The sequence below is a fragment of the Doryrhamphus excisus genome, linkage group LG4 (genome assembly GCF_037039965.1).
Source record: "Doryrhamphus excisus strain RoL-2023G ecotype Guam linkage group LG4, RoL_Dexc_Guam_v1.1, whole genome shotgun sequence".
Lineage (NCBI taxonomy): Eukaryota > Metazoa > Chordata > Actinopteri > Syngnathiformes > Syngnathidae > Doryrhamphus > Doryrhamphus excisus.
The window spans coordinates 15471950-15485434 of NC_136360.1; the positions used below are offsets into that span (position 1 = coordinate 15471950).

The 13485-nt window shown below is 45.3% G+C and overlaps 2 protein-coding genes and 2 non-coding genes across 4 annotated transcripts; all 4 read left to right on the plus strand.

Moving 5' to 3' along the window:
- Positions 1-940: 940 nt before the first annotated feature.
- On the plus strand, positions 941-5300 carry nppc (natriuretic peptide C). The gene is made up of 3 exons (XM_058073579.2): positions 941-1206; positions 1491-1783; positions 4852-5300. Exons 1-2 carry the CDS (start codon positions 1114-1116, stop codon positions 1761-1763), a joined length of 366 nt encoding a protein of 121 aa, XP_057929562.1. The 5' UTR covers positions 941-1113; the 3' UTR covers positions 1764-1783; positions 4852-5300.
- Positions 5301-6487: 1187 nt separating this feature from the next.
- On the plus strand, positions 6488-12958 carry ncl (nucleolin). The gene is made up of 16 exons (XM_058072767.2): positions 6488-6678; positions 7531-7629; positions 7707-7815; positions 8215-8304; positions 8987-9208; positions 9385-9534; positions 9704-9787; positions 10072-10195; positions 10282-10418; positions 10490-10616; positions 10688-10824; positions 10898-11039; positions 11282-11427; positions 11597-11723; positions 11877-12166; positions 12294-12958. Exons 1-16 carry the CDS (start codon positions 6661-6663, stop codon positions 12356-12358), a joined length of 2067 nt encoding a protein of 688 aa, XP_057928750.2. The 5' UTR covers positions 6488-6660; the 3' UTR covers positions 12359-12958.
- On the plus strand, positions 8778-8916 carry LOC131130326 (small nucleolar RNA SNORA57). Its single transcript, XR_009130025.2, has one exon. It is a non-coding gene; the product is annotated as a small nucleolar RNA SNORA57 (small nucleolar RNA).
- LOC131130325 (small nucleolar RNA SNORD82) lies at positions 9251-9319 on the plus strand. The gene has a single exon (XR_009130024.1). It is a non-coding gene; the product is annotated as a small nucleolar RNA SNORD82 (small nucleolar RNA).
- Positions 12959-13485: the final 527 nt, after the last annotated feature.

Consider the following 13485-nt stretch of genomic DNA (forward strand, 5'->3'; position numbering starts at 1 on the left):
TGTCATTGTCTTTCAAGTCTTTCATACGCTCACTTTCTGCTATCAGGCACTTTGATGTTTGGGTGATATCTTGCCATGGAATCTGCCTCGGCGCTTCGCTCTACGGCACAGCAAACACTGCCACTCTGTGTCTCAACACGGGCAGTGCTGCCTGGCTCGGTGGCGTCCGTCGCGGCACTCCACCACCTACGACACATGGATCCTGTATGCCTGCTTGGCATCTTTGTCCAACATTTGGAACACAGCAAATGTTGCATTCAACACCATGATGTCATCCAAATGGCTTTTGTTAGTCTATATGTGCCCTGTGATTGGCTGGCCACCAGTCCAGGGTGTACCCCGCCTCTCGCCTGAAGACAGCTGGGATAGGCTCCAGCATACCGGCGACTCTCTCTATATATATATACATATATATACGACCTTGTGTAGGGGTGGCTGGAGCCTACCCCAGCTGGCTTGGGGCCAGCCAATCACAATCACATGTGTGTGGGGGGGGTACAGGAAGTAGGGGGTTCAGAAGTGAGTTTTATCTGGGCGTGGTTAGGGTCATTGTAAGCATCAATAAGAGCCCGTTGCTGTGGTGTTGAGGTCTGGTGCTTGTGTGTCTCTGACATGCATCATCAGCCATAATGATATATCTTCATCAATAGGCTGCACGTGGGTTCCTGATGTGCACACGTGCCCCTGCAGCCTCCACGAATGATGTGACGGAAGTGCAACCTTCAACGTGCAACAGGCCGGTCGATGCCCCCCCCCAGCCTCGAAGGGCACCCCGGGTCCCGCACGCCGCATCCCAGCCGGGACACGGATGCATCCCGACGGATCCACGTCCATCCCATTTCCCCCAAAGCTTGATGACGTGCGTGACGTGCTCGGGGCAGGTAGGCGAGGACGGGTGACTACAGTGACATCACCGCGGGCTGCCTATAAAGTGCTCTCGGGCTTCATAGAGCAAGCAGAGGAGCACCGGAGGAGCTTTGGAGTACAAGGAGGGAGCCCAGGCTTTTATTGGCTGCTATACGACACCACCCATCCACCCATCCACGCATCCACCCATCCTCTCGTTGCACTCCACGCCAGAGCAGAGGAATCCACGGCTGAAATTTCCTCAAGATGAACGTGTCTTTCTTGGTGGCTTGTGGACTTATTGTCACGCTGCTGTCGGGGAAGATGGGAGCCAAACCTTTGACGCAGGCACAGCAGAAGGTGGGTCAGATGCTGTCACGCATATTTCATCATTTCAATCACTTTAAATTGAAACGCCATAACGCTAAAATGCTTCACCTGTACCCACGAAACATAACTCTTCATATTCTTGTGATGAAATGTCTGCTTATTTGCAAAACTTTTGGAACTAACATGGATGTGAATTCACGCAAGTCCATCTTCATCCAGACCAAAAGCACCTGCGAAATATTCTTACACTCCATAGCATCCACTCGAGCTTTCTCTAGTTTTTCCACAGTAGTGACGTCATATGCTTCTTTCAGTCTCTTCGGAGTTTGCTGGGCGAGGAGCTGACGGACCTGCTGGAGTCGGAGGAGCGGGACCGGCGGATAGAGGCGGTGCGCGCTCGGATGCGTCTACTGAGAGATTTACGCACGGACGTCCGGGCCAGGGGGATGTGGGCTCGGCTCCTCAACGACCAGCCCGTGCCTCGGAGGCACAAATCCGGCAGCAAGAAGGCGGGCTCCACCGCGCGGAGCGGCTGCTTCGGACACAAGATGGACAGGATAGGCACCATCAGCGGCATGGGCTGCTAGTGCTGGATCGCACGTAGACGGTCAGTGTTTCGGTTCTCCTCTTTAGACCGGCTGCACTTGACACCGGAGCCCGTGGATGGGGACGGGGGGCGGGCTGCATCCGTGGAGCACATTAGCAAGGACGGGTGCAAACTAGCACGTTGGGGCACATGGTTCTGCTGTAGGTGCAAGAAACGTTACTTTAAACGGTATGTAGCCTGTTAGTGTAGATGGGGGGGGTCCCTTTTTTCAGCAGCACTTTAAACATCAGACCACATCAAACAATTTAATTTAATTTAATTTAATTTAATTTAATTTAATTTAATTTAATTTAATTTAATTTAATTTAATTTAATTTAATTTAATTTAATTTAATTTAATTTAATTTAATTTAATTTAATTTAATTTAATTTAATTTAATTTAATTTAATTTATGTTGCCAGTTTGTATGTTAAAAGTTGAAATAATTAGAAAGCAACTGGCAGGCCGGAAACACTAGGTGGGCCGCATGTGGCCCCCGGGCCGTAGTTTGCCCACCCCTGGTGTAGATCGACCTATGACTCACTGGTTCTTTCTCTACGCTTGATTCCTACGAGGTCCGCACATGTTGTTATTGTGAGTCAAGCTGACTCGACACACCGGCCGTTATCAAGTAACCTCAGAAGGTTCATCCAAAGTGGGAAGTCCTCCTACACAGAAACAGGAAGTGATGCCCTCACAAATACATGTGGATGTCATCATGAGCAGGCATGGTGAAGGCAATAAGGAAGCATGTCCTCCAGGAAATGTAGCATCATGCTAGTTTATTAGCTAGATAACAGTGAATCTCTCCCTTTAGAAAATGTAGCGTCATGCTAGTTTATTAGCTAGATAACAGTGAATCTCTCCCTTTAGAAAATGTAGCATCATGCTAGTTTATTAGCTAGATAACAGTGAATCTATCCCTTTAGAAAATGTAGCGTCATGCTAGTTTATTAGCTAGGTAGCAGTGAATCTATCCCTTCAGAAAATGTAGCATCATGCTTGTTTATTAGCTAGATAACAGTGAATCATCTATCCCTTTAGAAAATGTAGTGTCATGCTAGTTCATTAGCTATGTAGCGGTGAATCTATCCCTTTAGAAAACGTAGCATCATGCTAGTTTATAACCAAGAAAGCAGTGAGTCTATCCCTTCAGAAAATGTAGCGTCATGCTCGTTTATTAGCTAGATAACAGTGAATCTATCCCTTTAGAGAATGTAGCGTCATGCTAGTTTATTAGCTATATGGCAGTGATTCTATCCCTTTAGAAAATGTAGCATCATGCTTGTTTATTAGCTAGATAACAGTGAATCATCTATCCCTTTAGAAAATGTAGCATCATGCTAGTTTATAACCAAGAAAGCAGTGAGTCTTTCCCTTCAGAAAATGTAGCATCATGCTTGTTTATTCGCTAGATAACAGTGAATCTATCCCTTTAGAAAATGTAGCGTCATGCTAGTTCATTAGCTAGATAACAGTGATTCTATCCCTTTAGAAAATGTAGCATCATGCTAGTTTATAACCAAGACAGCAGTGAATCCATCCCTTTAGAAAATGTAGCGCCATGCCAGTTTATTAGCTAGATAGCAGTGAATCTATCCCTTTAGAAAATGTAGCATCATGCTAGTTTATAACCAAGAAAGCAGTGAGTCTTTCCCTTCAGAAAATGTAGCATCATGCTCGTTTATTCGCTAGATAACAGTGACTCTATCCCTTTAGAAAATGTAGCGTCATGCTAGTTCATTAGCTAGATAACAGTGATTCTATCCCTTTAGAAAATGTAGCATCATGCTAGTTTATAACCAAGACAGCAGTGAATCCATCCCTTTAGAAAATGTAGCGCCATGCCAGTTTATTAGCTAGATAGCAGTGAATCTATCCCTTCAGAAAATGTAGCATCATGCTAGTTTATTAGCTACGCGGCAGTGTATCTATCTCTTTAGAAAATGTAGCGTCATGCTAGTTTATTAGTTAGATAGCAGTGTATCTATCCCTTTGGAATATGTAGCATCATGCTTGTTTATTAGCTAGATAACAGTGAATCTCTCCCTTTAGAAAATGTAGCGTCATGCTAGTTTATTAGCTAGGTAGCAGTGAATCTATCCCTTTAGAAAATGTAGCATCATGCTAGTTTATTAGCTAGATAACAGTGAGTCTCTCCCTTTAGAAAATGTAGCGTCATGCTAGTTTATTAGCTAGGTAGCAGTGAATCTATCCCTTTAGAAAATGTAGCGTCATGCTAGTTTATTAGTAAGTAAGTAAGTAAAGTTAATTTATGTAGCACCTTTCACAGACAAGAGAAGAAGAAGAAAAAAAACGCAGATAAATGCAGAGAGAGAGGAAGATCATTCCAAAGCCTAGTAGCAACAGCCTGAAAGGATTGGTCCCCTCTGGTCCGGAAAGGGGTATGTGGAACTGTCAGTAGGTTCTGGTCCACAGACCTGAGTGATGTAGTGGGGGTGTAAGGCAGGATCAGGTCACTAATACAACAAGGAGCCTGACCATGCAGTGCTCTAAAAGAGAGGACCAAAATGTTAAAATATTTTCAATAGGAGAGGCAGCCAATGGAAAGTTTACAAAATAGGCCATATATGTGTCCTCCTGTTTGTGCGAGTCCGAATCCTTGCTGCAGAATTTTGCACCAATTGTAGGCGAGACAGCTTTTTCTTACCTAGGCAAGAGAAAGGACTATTGCAATAGTCAAAGGCATGCGTGATTAGCTCCAAATCCTGATACGACACCATAGTCCTGACTTTGGAGATATTTCTCAGTTGAAAAAAACAATTTCTTATCAGTTGTTTGCAATGCTGCTCTAATGACATGTCCTCATCAAAGATGACGCCCACATTTGCTGAGGCGTCTCGGATGCCTGACCCAAGTCACCCAACTACAGTTTCATTCCTGGGATAGAGTCATCAGAGTCTGTGTTTTATTCATGTTAGCTAGATAGCAGTGAACCTATCAAGGAGTACATGCCATGACTCTTTGCATGGATCCATGCTGACGCATTGATACGTTTATCAGGGAAACATTTCATTGGATGAACGAAGATAACATCTAACATCTTCTATCCCTCTCTCATCTCCAGATCTCCGGATGGGAAACTTCATTTTGTTCTCACACGAGGGAAATAAACTGAGCAGACGGGACACATGGAAGTCGCCATGACCAGCATTAACAGGGACTGAGATGACAATGCTACAAAAGCCTGATACAAATATATATATATATATGATCAATACGCAGGTATATATCCATAGATGTATACCGGACCAGATGTTGAGACGACGGTGTAAAAACTACAAAGCGCAAGGCTGTACATTGGTTGCTGCTGCTGTAAATTCATGTACTACATTCCCCGCATAAATGTATTTATGTTAAGAACTATTTATATGTTTATAAAAAAGAGATATTTATAAATGACTTTTATTTATGTAACATGTTGAGAAAGGATGCAAACTGCAGGTCAATTCTGTTTGTAACTTTTTCTTTTGTCTCAGATAGTTGTAAATGTTCTCCAAAAGGATAAAGATGTGCACCTCCACGTGTCCTCTCAGGCTCTTGTGTTGGTGGGAACCAGGTCTGGCTTCAGTAGTTCAGGGATGTACTGCATATAGTACATAAGTAGTATGTGTATGTACTGTATATGAATGAAAACCTCATGATGCTTTTCTCAGCACGCAGTCCAAAAGAGACAAACAGGAAAACAAGCAAGCAACAGGCACTTGTGAAATGGAAACACATAAAAGTCAAGTCCATAAAGTGCGTTTATGAGGGAAACATGAAAAAAATGAAGTATTTTGGGGGCAGGTTCTTCCACAGTCTCGGGGTGTAACCCGCCAAGATGAGACGCAGGGTTCCCAAATGAATGTCAGCGACTTTTTTTTACATGAGCTACATTCAAATCCAATAATACGTCACTATGGCAACAGATATGACGCAACACAAGTACTTTTCACTCGCCAAATGTTTTAGTGTACAGAGTGAGGGATACTTTTACGTGCAGTACAATTATCGTCCACTAGAGGTCAGAATAACTCCGAGGTGAGCGATCACACGCTGTGATGGGCTGTTGTCAAATGACTCCACATTTGACCAACTATTGTTCATTCTCACAATAATAAGGAACGTGCAAGTGCCAACAGGGCAGACGGGCAATTGTGGTGCGTGTTTTTCAAAATAAAGTTCAGTGAAACATTTTCAGGATATTTTAACGTGGTTCTAAATAATTGTGATCAACATGCGCATAAATCATAATGATAAGTTATATATGTATCTGTATAGCATATACAGTATCCATCCATGCATTCAAACAATATTACTTAACACTGTCTTCAAGTAAAACAAAATAATTTTATGGTGAGGCGGGTTTTATTTCTTAGCTCTAGCAGAAACCCATGCTCAATACCTACATATACACGTTTCCGGTTCAACAACCATGTGCTACATTTAAACTACATGCTTCCAAAACAGCTGCAAGCCCACATGTTACCCCCCCCCCCCCGACCTCCAATCACATGACCAGTGTAAAGTAATATGAAGCAATATTTTATTTTATTTCATATTATTCTTTAAATATTTCTCCGAACCCAACATTCTAAGTATTGTAATTATTAGAGAAAGTCCTGGTAAAACAATAGTCATTTTTAACGCCATGCAGGCGAAGCGCGGGCACGATTTAAATGTACCCTGTTCTGATTGGACGACAGAGTCAGGTGGTATGTCTTCGCGTGGCCGCGCTTTGTTAGAGACTAAGGAACGCGTTCCCTTCGGCTCTGTCTTTCCTGTCTCTAATGCCCCAACGTGAAGGCGCAGCCACGTGCATGCATTAGCTGTTGACGAGCTTGATTTTCCAGCGTCTTCTTTTTTGTGTTTCATTGAAACACACGACAGCACCATGGTGAAGTTAGCAAAGGTAGGCCATTTCTACTTAAAAGCCGTTTTTGGCGCAATAGTGGTTGCTTTGTGTCTTGGCACGAGGCCTTCATGGTGAAGTTGCTACGTCTTAAAGAAGGGATTATGACATAAGTGGAAATGGTTGCCGAGACACTAAATATAATTGCTGTATTGTATCATATGTATGTTAAAACGCTATCTTGGTACGAGGGCAAAACGCGTTGTAATGGCGATTAAAATAGGCGTTTCTTGCTGGGAAGTGAGCGGCCATGTTTGTTCCCAGCTCGGCCTGCTAGCCTTCTGTAAGCTAGCCACTCAAAATGGCATTCGTGCGCGTTCTCGTCTTGATGGTTGCGATTTGACGCACACATGACGTAAACCTTGCCGACTGCTATTTTTTAAACACTATTTATTTTGGCTATTGTAGTGAGCAAAACGGCTAATGTGAGTATTAACGCGAGGGTTAGCTGTTGAAATGCGGGAACTTGTTGGTCCCTGACGCTGCGCAGCTACTGGTACCGTCTTATTGACACTGTTTGAGGATCGGGGGCTTATGTCTCTTGTACGACTGCAATTTTCAACGCTTCGTTAATCTGCAAGTTCGATCGCATACACGCCGCTACGTTAGCCAACATGCTAACATACATATCCACGTGGGTTTTGCGCCTCCTCCACAGTGACACACGAGGCGGCCACGCTTGGCCTACAGTGGGGACCACCCCCACGTGGTCTCACCCCTACTTTATCAAATGCTAATATACTTAGCAATACTTGTTTCATTTCATTACGAGACCCCCAATGCTGGAATTTGAGTGTTTTGTTAATTTACTTGAAATCAAGGTAAAAAGTCTTACTCTTTTTTTTCATGTAGGCAGCAAATAAACAAGTAAGCCAGAAGAAGAAAGCTCCTCCCCCTCCGAAAGAAGTGGAGGAAGAATCGAGTGAAGAGGAGAGCAGCGAAGAGGAAGAGGTGCACTGCCTTGTCCATAGGTGGTATTTTCATGTTATGTATATTGTACTAATTTTCCCAGGTTTATTTCTTGACAGACTCCACCTCCAAAAGCGCTGAAGAAAGCGACACCAGCCAAAGCCACCAAGGCTGTTAAAAACGGCAAAACCGCCAAGAAAGCAGAAAGTGAAGATGAAGACGAGTCAGGTAAGCCCCCTTTATCACTGACAAGTGAATCTCTGCCAAGTAGGATTCCTTTTCATATTTTGTGCAGTTCCAACCTTTATACGTTTAATATTGGAACCTGAAGATGTGAAATGGCACACCTATAGTCACCTTTACACGACCCAGCAGTAGCTGATGGTTATGTTACGTGCCTGCTGTGAAAATTCAGACCTGCAAGAAAGCCGATGTTTCTGTGATCATGTCTGAAATTCAAGTAAGCCCACTGGCTTACAGGCCATGTTCGTTTCATGCATTGCTACCCATGCACAGCACATGAAACACAGCACAGGTTAAATGCTGGTGTCATTTCACATTTCAAGGTTGATAGACCCCCTGAATGAACCTGTGAAATGAACATGGACTGTTGTGTTAATTCCACAGAAGAGGAAGCCCCTCCCCCAAAGAAAGCTGCTAAAGCCGCACCTGCAGAAGAGTCTGAAGAGGACGATGATGATGAGGACGAAGATGATGGTCGGTCATCCTTTGTTTTAATACAGAGAGTGTTAAGGCTATGAATCCTTGCTGATTTTGTTGGTTTGCCCACAAATTTGTTTTTCTTTCGGCTTTTCCTCACAAAGTCAGGTGTGATAATTCTGTACTTTTAATGGGAGATGTATTTGCACATGGAGAGACAATCAGAGTTGCCAATCGACAACCCACCAATCATAACAATTTAGTCTGCAAAGAGTGGGCCAAAATGTCTTGTATGCGTGCTTGCAAACCAAGGCTTTGCCACCAAGTATTAAGTGCTTTTGGCTCGTGGGATTATTGAAATACAAAACTAAAGAATATTTTATTTTCTGGATTTTCCGTTTGGTATTTTGTCTCTCCGTATTAGAATACATCTCCCATCAAAAGTATAGAATTATGTATATTAGTGTGCACACCAACAAAATCAACCAGGGATCAAATACTTTTTTACACTGTATAGTGTTATGTCCCACCCTCCTTTTCTTGGCACACATGTGGTTTTGCGATGCTCATGTGTGATATGTTTGGAGGAAAAGTGAGCTACAGCGCTATGTCTTCGGTGCTGGTGTGTTTCTTTGTCCACCAGTTCTATCCTCAATCGCTGTGACATGAAGCATTTCTTCTGTTCTCATTTTGCACGACTTTGAAAAAAATGGCTAATTTGATGGCTGGTTGTCTCCAGATGAGTCTGAAGAGGAACCCCCTCCCCCCAAGAAAGGAGCCAAACCTGCTGCAAAGGCTCCTGCCAAGCAGGTGAAGGGCAAGCCTGCAAAGGAGCCCTCAGATGATGATGATGACGATGATGATGATGATGAAGAATCCGAAGAGGAGGCCCCACCTCCCAAGAAGGCTGCAAAACAAGCGAAGCCAAAGGCCAAGCCAGCTCAGCAGGCGGAGGAGGATGGTAAGATGATGATGCTGAGGCATGTTGGTCTTGGTGGCGTGGATTGCAAGTGATGATCAACAAGGGACTTAATTCTGACAGATGATGTGGCTTGACATGTATCTGATGCAGTGCTGGTCTCTTGAGGGTAGCTTACCGTCATGGCCGACTTTCACCCATGGCTTCTTGCCTTGCAGACTCTGAGGAGGAGATGGACACCACACCTTCTCCAGCCGCCGCAAAGAAGGCAGGCATGGTGAAAGCCAAGGAAGAATCTGAAGAGGAGGAGGATGATGATGAGGAGGAAGATGAAGATGATGAAGACGAGGAAGATGATGATGACGAAGGTGAGTCATGTTATTTTGCCATTAGCCCAGCCTTCAATGCAAGGTGATGGCTGTGGAGGCAGAATGAGTAGCATGCTAGCATCTAGCATGCTTGCTGGGGTGGTGGCTTGCTTCTTTCAGAAAGCCCCCCTTCCCCAGTGCAAAGTGTGACTATTTTTCCGTCAAACAGAATCCCCAGCAACCCCCGCAAAGAGGAAGGCAGACGGCAAGAAGGAGGCCCCACCTGCCAAGAAAGCCAAGTCAGATGGAAATGGTAAACTTTCCTTTATGGATGGAGTATACTTGGAGCATCTCTACTACTTTATAAATGTCATGAAGTAGCAGCCCATAGTCCTTTGCATGTATGTAGTAGACATACATCAAACATGGGGGGGGGGTCCCATCAATGTAACACTAGTATAGAACACTGTATGGGCTCGTATGGGCTGTAGGCAACCACAGAGCAGCTAGCTAGTTTAGGACTAGCGTGGGTCAAGCTGTGAAATAAAAATCTTGGTTTGTACTACTGCCGTCACTAAAGTGTCTGTCTTCTGTCAGGTTTCTGTCTTTTTGTTGGCAACCTGAATTCTGAGAAGAGCTTTGACGACCTCAAAGCGTCAATGAGGAAATTCTTCTCCAAGAACGGCCTTGAAATTGCTGATGTCCGGTTAGGTGGCTCCAGGTATGAAAGGCGTGGCTTGATGCCATCTGCTGCAGGACCATGCTCTGTGGTGGAGGCAATCGTGTTCAATGTCTTCTTCATTCTAGGAAATTTGGCTATGTGGAGTTTGAATCTGAGGAGGACATGCAGAAAGCGCTGGAGCTCAACGGTAAAAAGTTTATGGGCCAGGAGATCAAGCTGGACAAAGCCAGAAACAAGGAGAATGCACAAGAAGAAAGGAAAGGTACTGCTGGCATTGGCTGCTTGAGGAAACATTGTACGCCATTCCCTTGACACTTTACCATTTCTCCGCAGAACGGGATGCACGGACACTTTTTGTCAAAAACATTCCCTTTTCTGTCAAGGCGGATGACCTGAGGGAGCTCTTTGAAGATGCGGTGGATATCAGGATGCCGCAGGGCCAGAACAACATGAGCAGAGGGTGGGGAAGAAGCTTGCTAGAGCAATATGAACCACACATGCAGATGTAAATACATATGTTCTCCTTCACAGCATTGCCTACATCGAGTTCAAAACAGAGGCTGAGGCAGAGAAGATGCTAGAAGAGACACAGGGTTCTGATCTGCATGGGAGGTCCATTATTGTAGACTTTGTAGGAGAGAAGAGCCGCCAGGGGGCCAAGGGGCCAGGTAAATATTTAGTGCAATGTTCCCATGTAGTTAAAAGAAGCGAGTTGATGTGAAGGTATCTTCTTGCTTGCAGCGATGGCAGCATCAGCGGGGGGAGCCAGTAAAACGTTGGTGGTGAATAATCTGGCCTTCAGCGCCACGGAGGAGACCCTGCAGTCTGTGTTTGACAAAGCTGTTTCCATCAGAGTGCCGCTGAGAGACGGCAGACCCAAAGGGTGAGCACGGTACTCTGGTGCCACGTTGACTCCAGGTTGTCACCTTCTCATGAGCTCCTGGTAATCTGGCCATGATTATGCACGGATTCGCACGAGAAGCAGAGGCAGTGCACGGTTTAAACCGGCTCCACCCCAGTCACGTGAGGGTGTCATGCCATGTCTGCTGTGCTACAAGAACATTGAAACGGTTGGCAGCCTGGTGCTGGTCTGAAGCACATCCTCATCATCTTTTTCTTTGGCAGCTTTGCGTTTGTAGAGTTTGAGAGCGTAGAAGACGCCAAGGAAGCCATGGACAGCATGAACAACACAGAGATTGAAGGCCGCACAATCCGACTGGAGTTCAGCCAGAGCAGAGATAACCGGGCAGAAGGAGGCAGGGGGAACTCGGGTAGGTCGTCAAAACCACACTAGGATGAAGTTCTTAGCGGATGTGATGAAAACTTGAGCTTCTGAAATACTGTGATGTGTAAGATAGTCAAGTCCTGATCTTCACCAAGCCTCACTGATGCTTTGGTCCGGAACCAAGACCAACTTTGACCCACTGTTTCCATTGCCAGGTCCAACAAAGACACTGTTTGTCAAAGGTCTCTCAGAGGACACGACTGATGAAATGCTCAAGGATGCCTTTGATGGGGCGGTGGGCGCTAGAATTGTCACAGACCGAGACACGGGGTCTTCCAAAGGGTAGGTGTGGCACAGGAACACTCAAATGACTAGTAGACTTGAGAACTTGTTGTAGTTGTCTGATAATGATGCTTGGCCACGACATGTATAAACTTACATGTGGCGTTGGCGATGCCGTATCCTCAGTCTACACTTGACCTGTTCCCTCTTCAGCTTCGGCTTTGTGGACTTTGACAATGAAGATGATTGCAAGGCAGCCAAGGAAGCTATGGAGGACGGCGAGGTCCATGGCAGCAAGGTGACGCTCGACTACGCCAAGCCCAAGGGTGAGGGCGGATTCCGTGGAGGCCGCGGAGGCGGTTTTGGCGGAGGCGGTTTCGGTGGCCGTGGCGGCGGATTCGGCAGAGGAGGTCGCGGCGGCTTCGGGGGGCGTGGCGGCGGCTTTGGCGGCAGAGGTAGAGGAGGCCCTCGTGGAGGCGGGCGTGGACGTGGCGGCTTTGGAGGCAAGTGTAGTTATCGAAGTACAACTTGTATCTTACTAAATGCTACTTCCGTCTCCGAGGTTACGGTTGCTGTTCTCCCTGAGCGCGGCGTTGTGCCAACTGCTAAACCTTTGTCTTGCCCTTCCAGGTGGACGAGGCGGCGGAGGATTCGGAGCCAAGCCGCAAGGGAAGAAAATCAAATTTGATGACTAAATCCTTTCTTTTACTTTTTCAGTGGACTCTGGTTTCATGATTTTTCAGAGCTTTTGGACATTCCAGAAAGCGTCATTGGTATATTTAACTGTAATTGGGCATTTTAGCCCTTATATTAGATCCCGCAAACATGACCCGCCCCCTGTGCCAAAATGGCATGTTTTGACCTTTCAGCTGGTGAGTAATGTCCGGAATGCTATCTGGCACCCCTCCTCATGCTTACGTTGTCTTTCTGAGGGATGAAATGTTATGGGTCTGGCAAAACCAGTTTGCTGTGAAAACTGAGCTCTCTTTTTTTTGTTTTGTTTTGTTGTTGTTCTTTGGTCTCCCAGATGCATACATGTGTAAATTAAAAGCGCTGTGTGATTCCATTTTACCATTTGTAAAATACACTTGTACCCACTTGTTACGCTTTCATCTGTTTGCCTTTAGTCTTGCTGTAACGTGTAAAGCGTATGTTCATGGAGGATTTCTTTTTGGGACATGATCTGTTCAAGGTGGAAGGCGAGAGCACCCGATCTGTAACATTTGTAGTGTTAACGCATTTCCCCTTAGACTAATTGTCTCCTTGAATAAACCGTAAAGGTGGTGATTTTTAAACGAACGTCCTATTGACATCCATACTTGCACGCGTCTTGGCCACACCAAGTGTAGCTATGCTTACATCACATAAAGGAACCGATTACCTGGCAGGTTCATGGCACATAATTAATCCAGATTGCAGTGGCCCCCCCCGGCTGCATAGTTAATTTCATGACAGTAGTAGTGTTTTCACATCATTACTGACAAATGTTGCATTGTCGAAGTACTTCCAATTAAATATCCATTTTCATACTTTAAGATCAATTTCTCTGTTCCTTGTGGTCATGACCTAACCCTAACCCATGACCAGCTCCATTTATCATTTCAACATCCTACTCTGGTCGGAGCCAGGGACTACATCCCACTCTTAGTCCGTCTCGTCCCGATCAACTTCTCATGGTGGATTCTGGGCTCCATGCCGTTTTTAACTTTCATTCCTTGGCGGGCAGATCCCGAACAGTGGGGAAATACAAGGCAGCCATTTGAGACGCAATGCATCCTGGGAGTAAGCACACGGAAGTCCCCAAAATGGGCGGCGCCATAAC